Here is a 10,000-nt window from a genome sequence, read left to right on the forward strand (position 1 = left end):
TCGTGCCAGCATTCGATGGGATATGGAAACAAGAACACCCCCACCATGCACACCCCCGAAAACGGAGTATGGCTGCCTACATGGCGGGGTAAATAAACAAAACGGCCATACACTTAGAATGTTACATGTCTGTATGAGTGAGTATGTGTGCGTGAGTGAAGCCAAACTGAATGACACAGGAAACGAATGATGAGCGCCTAATGGCAGCTGTCAGGACGGTTGTACCCAGGTAGGCAGCCTGTTGTGTAATTGTCTAAGTGTTTGTAAAGCGCTTACAGCTTGGTCTATGACCGAGGATAGGCAGCTATATAAGTATCCATATCATCATCGTCAAGTCAGCATCTGGCTTACATCACTGTCGTAGGTTTGATATTGCATTTTTTTTACTTATAATTTACGAACATTTTTTTCTTCTTCTTTTCGATATATTGGTGATTCAAACCACTGAAATCATTTGGGTTGTACATTCAGAGTACAAATGAAAGAATGAACGAACGAATGAATGAATTTGATTCTTTGGTTGTGGATCTGGTCTGAACAGACAATGGTAAAGATAGCAAATGTGAAAAATATATTAAAGAGAATGTTCACATACAGTGTTTTGCTTTGTAATGCATAACTTTCATCGGAAATAAAATCGGTCTAAGAAAATTGTATGAAGAAGAGTATTGCTGATTTTTGTTTGTTTGTTTTTTTCGGTTTTTTTTTTTTTTTTTTTTTTTTTTTTTTTGTTGTTGTGTTTTTTGTTGTTTTTTTTTCATTCTTGTTGATTTTGTTATTGTTTCTCGTTCTTATGTACAGTCACACACATGTACTGTATCTTCTTTTTTTTCCTGAGAGCCGGGATGTAAAGCAGTATAAGTGTGCGTGTGTTTGAATTGGGTAGGTATGGGTAGTTGCGAACGATCCTGTCGAAGCGACCAGCTCAACGTGTGCACTGTAAAGATGATAATTATGTCGTATGACAGTCAGACGTAGTTCTTTTGCGTTTTTTAAGGCTTTCTCCGACTGGTTGCACCAGGAAAAGTTCGTCTGCTCATTCTTTTCAACGTTTTGTCGACGTTTGAAATAGCAAGGGTGCCTGAGGGTAAATGCGAACGGGCAAGTGTAGTTGCGAACGATGGCTTTGGGTACGTGTAGACAATTAAAACAGAAGCAGGTCTTTTAACTCATTAGACATAACATATTATTGGAACATCCCACTAGACTTGTATTGTTGGTTTTGATCACACATGCGCACAAACACACAAACAGACACACACACATCCAACATCGCACACAAACACACTCTTTTGAGAGTGTTGAGTAACTGTTCGCCATCGTTCGCAAATAGACTCACGTCAAAATATCCTGTGGTCGAATTTCAAACGACAATATTTTGCATATTCCTGTTGAAACTGACGTTCTGATCTGTCACCAAAATGTTTTCTTAAATTCTCGCAGCACTGGTAATGCGCATTTAACATATCCGGTCAAATAAAACTATTTTAAACTGTGTCAAAGTTCAAGTCCAACAACTTGCTTCCCTTGATCTTAGGATTTTGAGAGTTCGTTTGTAACGTTGGTCGGCAGTGGTGCGTGAAGAGAAGAAATAGCGCGGAAATAGCCAGAAATAGCTGATGTTTGACTGGTTCTTTGAAATGGATATTCAATAAGGTATAAGGAAAAGGTCGAAGCAGACGTTAAATTGTAAAATGCAACAGTTAAGAACGCTTCGAACTGGGGCGGTATACGAATCGTTCGCAATTACACGTTGTTCGCAATAACCCATACCTACCCTGTGTGTGTACGTATGCGTAAGACAGAGTGTGTGTGTGGCTGCAAATCCTTCCTTGCATGGATGTGTCTGTGTTTGAGAGTGTTTTCTGTGTTGTGTGTGTGTGTGTGTGGTGCTTAGAAAAGAGATACTGTAAAGCACGATTATACACATGCAAATAACTACTTGATAAACTACGAAACCACCAGTCACAAATGCAGTGCAACACCAGTTTTATTTCCAGACAATAAAATCTATTTCCACAACTTTAATCACCACGCGTTTCTTTCTATATGGTTGATATGTATGGCATAATCATAAACAATATTGCATAATTCAGTAATACATCGATATAATTTCCCCACAAAACTGATTGAAAATGGAAAAAAAAAAAAAAAATTAAAAGATATAAAACGCTGTAGCATATTTCTACAAAGTATTTTATTAACGCGGTGTTAACTATGAAAAGGTGTTTTGCATACATTTTTTTTTTTTTTTTACGAATACGTTTGCATCAGTTATACATCTTTCTGCAGCCAATTTTAGTCCTGTTTACAAGAGGTACATAACGCACAATCTCTGCATACACCGGTACACACAAACATGGATACACCAGGTCACCTCAAGCCTCTAGTATGAAAAGGAATGTGGACATTAAATGGGAATGATTATGAGAACTATCCATTGGTACGGAACAGATGACAAATAACGTGTGTGTGTGTGTGTGTGTGCGTGTGTGTGTGGTTATGGAATGGCTTAACACAAAGAGATGGGGAGAGAGAGAGAGAGGATGGGAGGGAGAGAGAGAGTGGGCGAAGAGGATTGAGAGAAATAAGAGGGAGAGAGGGAAGAGAGAGACAGAGGATGGACGACAGAACGGCTTAAAACATTTTAAAACCTCAACTCACACCAGAGCAAGAACAAACACAGACAGAAGAAATCACTTGCCAGAAATGAATAATAAGTATGTGAAAATGCCACACTCTTAGCCTCGTGGCTGATCTGGTACACGTGCAGACACATTTAAAGTTGGCTCCAGATACAAACAAACAAACAAACAAACAAAAATGTCCATCATTATTCTGCTGGTTAATAAAACATCTACTATCACTTAACTCACTCAGTACGGCCAGTCCTCTCTTCTCCTCTACACAGACCCCTCGGATGTCCAGTGGGTGTCTGAATGACCCAACCTTTAGCTTCCGTCGTCAGAATTGTGGTATTCTTTGTCAACATTCACCTCTTCAGTATAAGAGCCTTCCGCTTGCAATATTTTGATGGTGGTGATTGGGGTGAAACGCTGTTAACGTCGTCCCTTTCGCCGTTCGTATGGAGAGAGTTAAAGTGTGTGTGGAGGGGGTTAGGGGGGGGGGGAGCATGTTAAACTGAAGTGTACCACAAGAACTAATATCACTAAGTAAAACGACCGGAGTGAAATTATATCACTTTAAATGTATATCACCTTAAGTGGAAAAATAAAAACACCGTTAAGTTGAGGTGCACTACTACTACTAAGTAAAACAACCGGGATTAAATGTATGTTTTTACACGGAGATTAGTGAGCGCACACGCGTAAGCATACCCTCTCTCCTTCCTCCACACACACACACACACACACACACACACACAGAGTCATCATATCTATAAATATGATCACGAAAAATATGGGAGGAACAAAACATCTTCCTCCAGGAATGAAAGTGTTCAGTATGGAATACATATCAAGGTGGTAGCTGCTTGCTTTGTACAGTTAAGTCCACTGTCGATCGTACCTTCCCAATGAAGACACAGTCATAAACAGTTTAGTCTAACCATTATTTTCACAGACACACAAAATATACGAACCACCGAAGAAGAAGGAAAAAAAGAAGAAAAAAACCTATATTCTACTGAAGCGGATTATTTCTAGCCCACAATTCATTCAAGGTAAAAATCAAAATTAGTATAGTGATCAGGAAAATTTATACCGAAAGTGCAGCCATTTATAGTGAAACTTGAAACGAAAGTGCAGCTATTTATAGTGAAACTTAAAACGAAAGTGCAGCTATTTATAGTGAAACTTAAAAAAAATGAAAGTGCAGTTAGGTCGATTGAGAAAACGTCAATCGAGAGTAAAATGATAAGAACGCGTAATAATAATAATAATAATAATGGTATTTATATAGTGCTGAATCTTGTGCAGAGACAAGTCAAAGCGCTTTCGCACCAGTCATTCACACGCATGCATAACTCTAAAACTGGAGAAACTGAAGACAAAGAAGAGGCAGGGAAGGGAGGCTATTTTGAGAGAGGTGGATTTTAAGGCCAGACTTGAAAGAGTTGAGTGCGGAGACCTGACGAAGCGAAAGAGGAAGTTCAATCCAATTGCAAGGTCCAGAGACAGAGAAAGAACGGCGGCCAACAGTCGAATATTTGAATCTGGGTGTGCGTAAACAGAGTGGATCCGAAGCCTATTGTAGAGAGCGAGATGGAGTGTAAAGGTGAAGGCAGCCACAGAGATAGGAAGGGGCAGATTTGTGAATACATTTATAGCATAGAGTGCTGATCTTGTACTTTATTCTGTGTGAGACACAAAAGTGCATTGATAATGTAAATTAGGCTGTTACTAAATTATCTAATTAAGATATAGTTATCCGAATATGGAACTGGAGAAGAAGAAGGGAAAAAAACAACAACATAGACTTGACAGGACATATTAACATATTCTGCTACGTGGGAAATTAAACATTAATTGTGAGAAGTTTCAGTATCATTTGAAAGACTTTCTTCTTCTTCTTTAAATGAGAAGGCAAATGTAGCAGCTTGTCAAAGCATGGTATTTCATTATGGCCTAATATTTTGGCAAGTAGAAGAAGTGTAAAAAAAAAAAAAAAGAAGTGTATATGATGAAATAGATGGAGAGATACAGGGAGAAGACACACAATACAATTAAACAACAAATTACTGTTTCTGTGCAGTGATAAATAGACTGTGAAAAAAATTACTAGCCTACATATATGCAGCAAATACGTAACAAATCATTAGAAGCGAAAAGGAAATTAACAACTGAAATAGAAAAAAAAAAACAAACAGAAGGTTATGACCCCTTTCTGGAGAAGCAAATCCTACACGAATTTTTGGGAACATTTTGTTTTGAGGTACCCCTTCAGGCCCAGGAGGAAAACAGAAGAAAGTGGTGTTTCAGGTCATAAAACATTATCCAGAAACAATAAGCCTAAAACTGAGAAAATAGTCTTGGAGATATACCACTCTAAATAAACTGTGTGATTTTTTTTTTACAGCCTTCCAGACCTATTTCCCTTTTTTTTCTGTTTACGTCATCAGTGATGTCACTATGCACGTAGGTAATACGTTTATGGCAGTCAAGCGGTTTGAAAGAAGAAACATTTCTGTATGGGTTATGAACAATCTCAAATTATATTTCCAGGGAACTGAAATCCTGACTTAAAAAAAAAAAAATTTTATACCACATTGAGCAGTGCTGATTGCCAAACAAATATTATAAACGAACGACAAAAAAAAAAAAAAAAAAAAAAAGAAGAAAAAAAAAAGAAAAGAAAAAAAAAACCTTATTCTGTAATTAGTTACAACTGGAATCTTCAGAACCCACACACTTTGAACAAAGATAAAAACGCCCTTGAGAAGGAGAAACCAACACAAACAACAACAACAAACAAACAACACACACACACACACACACACACACACACACACAAAACAACTACAACAACAACAAAAACATGTATGCGTATGCTAACAAGACAACTACAACAACAACAAACAACCAACGTTCTCGGACATTACCATTTTTTTTTTTCTCATCTATTTACATGCGGTGGTGGGAAGCGGTGAGCGATATTTCAGTTGTGTGGAGAGTTACTGTACTTGTTGGGTATTTCACATGCAACGTACCTGGCCTGATTCCCCCACCAACTTTATAGGTAATGTACGTGTGAAAGAGCCGGGATGAGGCGTGGGTATGTGTGTGTGTGTGTGTGTGTGGGTGGGGGGAGGGGGGTGGGGGGAGTTAGGGGGAGTTACTGGGAGGTGGTGGTTAGGGGAGGGTAGGGGAGGTCAACAATGTGTCTTCTCGTGAAAACTTTCTTTTTGACGCTTCGTGGATTTCCACGCTATTTCCGGAAATATCACTTACGATACAGCAAGCTAATGGTTAACTTTCAGCCCAAATAAGAAGAATGAGGAGGAGGAGGAGAAAAAGAAGAAGGAGCAGGAGGAGCAGAGAAATGAGGAAGAAGAACAAGAAGAAGGAGAAGAAGGAGAAGAAGGAGGAGGAGGAGGAAGAAGAAGTAGAAAAAGATGATGATGATGATGAAGATGAAGATGATGACGACGACGATGATGATGACGATGACGATGAAGACGATGACGATGATGATTGAAGAACCAGCTGGGAATGCCTCAAGTGATGTGAATCAATCAATTAACTCTTCCTCTCAAACTTTCGACACAACCATTTAAATGGGGAGACGGGTCGAAAAGCGAAGGATGGCATGAAAGGCACATACTTGCAACACCTCACTCTCCGCAGGCAGTTTGCCATATACGGAAAACCATAGATTCTGTTGATGTAGCCAGCGACATCGTTGTTGTTGTCTCCCTTTGGGCTGCTGTTGTTACCGGAACCGGAAACTTTCACGTCGTCGACCGTGGTGGTGGTGGTGGTGGTGGCAGACTGTTCTGTGAGTTGTCTCCACTTGATGATGCCCCGTTCTTCAGCAGTTCCTGTGGTTGGAATCAGAAGAAGCGTAAGATGTCAGTTTCACTTTCGGTTTCAATTAAATGTTAGTTTCGGTTTCAGTGAGATGTCAGTTTCAGTTTCAATGCCACATTGGAGTGATGGCCTAGAGGTAACGCGTCCGTCTAGGAAGCGAGAGAAACTGAGCGCGCTGGTTCGAATCACGGCTCAGCCGCCGGTATTTTCTCCCCCTCCACTAGACCTTGAGTGGTGGTCTGGACGCTAGTCATTCGGATGAGACGATAAACCGAGGTCCCGTGTGAAGCATGCACTTAGCGCACGTAAAAGAACCCACGGCAAACAAAGGGTTGTTCCTGGCAAAATTCTGTAGAAAAAAACCACTTCGACAGGAAAAACAAATATTAAAAAAAAACTGCACGCAGGGAAAAATAAAAAAAAAAAAAAAAAAATGGGTGGCGCTCTTAGTGTAGCCAAGCGCTCTTCTTGGGGAGAGCAGCCTAAATTTCACACAGAGAAATCTGTTGTGATAAAAAGAAATACAAATACAACATACAAGTACAAATGAGATGTTTTCAGTTTCTCAAGCAAGGAGGGGGTCGCTGCCGTTGGACAAATCCCATATCCATACACACTACACCACATCTGTTAGCCATATGCCTGACCCCAACGCACATAGTTCAGACAGGGCTTAAGTACATGCACACACACACACACACACACACACACACACACACACACACATATGCGCACACACACACACATATGCGCGCACACACATATGCGCGCACACACACACACACGCGCACACACACACACACACACACACACACACACTACACACACACACACACACACACACACTACACACACACACACACACACACACACACACACACACACACACACACACACACACGACGTGTACCTGGCACGGTGTTGTCCAGGAAGAAAGCGGTCACCCCACCCACGAACATGGCTGTACCCAGTAGGACCCTGAGGACCTGGTCCCCTTCCGTGCTGCCTGAAACACACACACACATATGCACGTGCGCACACACACACACACACATATACATACACACACACACGTGCACACGTGCACGCGCGCATTTACACACGCACGCACGCACGCACACACACACACAAACAAACACACATGCACATACACACACAAGTACACGCGCGCGCGCACCCACGCACACACATGCACATGCACACACACACACGTACACGCGCGCGCACACACGCACACACACATGCACACACACACACACATGCATATTGACAACCTACAATGTAATGCAATGGAACACACCCACACACACACTGATCGCCTACAATGTAATTAAACACACACACACACACACACACACACACACACACACACACACACACACACACATACACACACACACAGAGAGAGAAACACACACACAGAGAAACACAAACACACATACACACACACACACACACACACACATACACACACACATGCACACAGAGAGAGAGAGAGAAACACAAACACACAGAAACACACACACAGAGAAACATACACACACACACACACACACACACACACACACACACACACACACACACACACACACACGCTCACACTCACACTGACCATATGCAATGCAACACACACGCACTCTCTCTCTCTCTCTCTCTCTCTCTCTCTCTCTCTCTCTCTCTCTCTCTCTGTCTCTCTGAAACTTGGATGGTCAGTCTCGACAGTGTAATTATATGATGTGTTCATATTGATATGATGGATTTTGATGTTCAGGCATAAATGATTATTTCATTATCGAAATGTTCTTTAGTTATGTGTTTGTATTGATATGATGTGTGTCCATGTTAACATGCGTAAATATTTATCATATGATTTACATGTACTTTGTTTTCTGTTGTACTGTCCAAACCTTGGAGACAAACGACTGGAAAAAAAAAGGCACATTACCCCCCTGTGACGCTAATGACAAAGTGCCAAAGTGTCGCAGATCTCTGATCAGTTTATGTTGTTTCAGTTCTGTTTTTGTTTTTTTGTTGTTGTTTTTTTTCTTTCTGTTTCATTTCATCTATTTTGCACCATTTTATTCTGATTAGTACCTGCTATGTCACTGGAGCTTCACAGCCAATGACATTTACTCACTCAGTACAGCCAGTCCTCTCTTCTCCTCTACACAGACACCCCTCGGATGTCCAGTGGGTGTCTCAATGACCCAACCTTTAGCTTCCGTCGTAAGAATTGTGGTATTCTTTGTTAACATTCACCTCTTCAGTATAAGAGCCTTCTGCTTGCAATAGTTTGATGATGGTAATTGGGGTGAAACGCTGTTAACGTCGTCTCTTTCGCCGTTCGTATGGAGAGAGCTAGAGTTAACATTTCAATGTTCAGTGTTTCTCTCTCTCTCTCTCTCTCTCTCTCTCTCTCTCTCTGAGACAACTTACAATGCAATGCAACATAGACACCCACACACTGACCACCTACAAATACAACTCAACACACAACACCCGACGCAGCCTACCACACCCACCCCACCCCACCCCACCACATCCACCCTCAACAAACAACAACAACAACAACAACAACAACCGACAAAAAAAAAAAAAAAAAAAAACACACACACACTCACTCACCCGTATCAATAGCGTCAGGATGCTTCTTCATAAACTCCGGAATCATCAACCCGATCATTAACGACGATCCTATGATGGTCAGATTCCGGCCAGAGGACAGGTCAACGAAGGACAGAGTGGACAGTCCGACAGAAGTGACCATGCCGAAACTGACCAGCACTATACCCCCCAACACAGGGTCCGGCATTAGGGTCAGCAGAGCTCCGAATTTCCCGCATAGTCCGCTGACCAGAAAGATCAGCCCAGCCGTGAAGTAGGCCCAGCGACTGGCGACCTGTATCGACAACAAGATCGATTGGTTGATTTGGTTTGGTTAAGTGATTGAGTTATTGATGAATGAATTGATAGATTGGCGAGTTGGTTGGTCGGTTTGTCGGTCGGTTGTTCGGTCGGTTGGTTGGTTGGTTGGTTTGTTGATTGATTTATTGATTCGTTAAGAGGTCTCGGGTTAGCGACTGGCGACCTGTGTCGATAACAAGATCAATCGATTGGTTTGCTTGTTGATTGGTTATTGACGAATGGGTTATTTGATTGATGAGTTGGTTGACAGACTGATTGATTGATTGATTGATTGATTGATTGATCGGTCAGAAGATCTCGGTTAGCGACTAACCACCTGGATCGACAGGATTGGTTGGTGATTGATTATTGATGAACGGGGTGATTGGTGATCGATTCGTTAAAAATTTAGCGACTGGAGATCGACCTGGATCGACAAGATCGATTGACTGGTTGACGAATGAATGAACTGATTGGTGAGTGCATTGACTGATTGATTGGTTGATTGATTAAGTAATTAACTGATTGATTGACCCGTTAAAAGGTCGAGGTTAGCGACTGGCAGCCTGGATCAACAAGATCGATCGATTGACTGGTTGGTGGTTGGT

General features: G+C 41.4%; 1 protein-coding gene across 1 annotated transcript in view; it reads right to left on the reverse strand.

Annotated features, from left to right (window-relative positions):
• Nucleotides 1–5,829: 5,829 nt before the first annotated feature.
• Nucleotides 5,830–10,000, reverse strand: part of LOC143276597 (solute carrier family 23 member 1-like) — a 41,785-nt gene continuing 37,614 nt past the window's right edge. Inside the window, exons 10-12 of the mRNA XM_076581201.1 lie at nt 9,114–9,387; nt 7,399–7,494; nt 5,830–6,499 (exon numbers count right to left, since the gene is read on the reverse strand). Coding sequence (XP_076437316.1) covers nt 6,198–6,499; nt 7,399–7,494; nt 9,114–9,387 — 672 coding nt within the window. The 3' untranslated portion in view covers nt 5,830–6,197. The remainder of the gene's footprint in view (nt 6,500–7,398; nt 7,495–9,113; nt 9,388–10,000) is intronic.

Source organism: Babylonia areolata, chromosome 32, assembly GCF_041734735.1.
Source record: "Babylonia areolata isolate BAREFJ2019XMU chromosome 32, ASM4173473v1, whole genome shotgun sequence".
Lineage (NCBI taxonomy): Eukaryota > Metazoa > Mollusca > Gastropoda > Neogastropoda > Buccinidae > Babylonia > Babylonia areolata.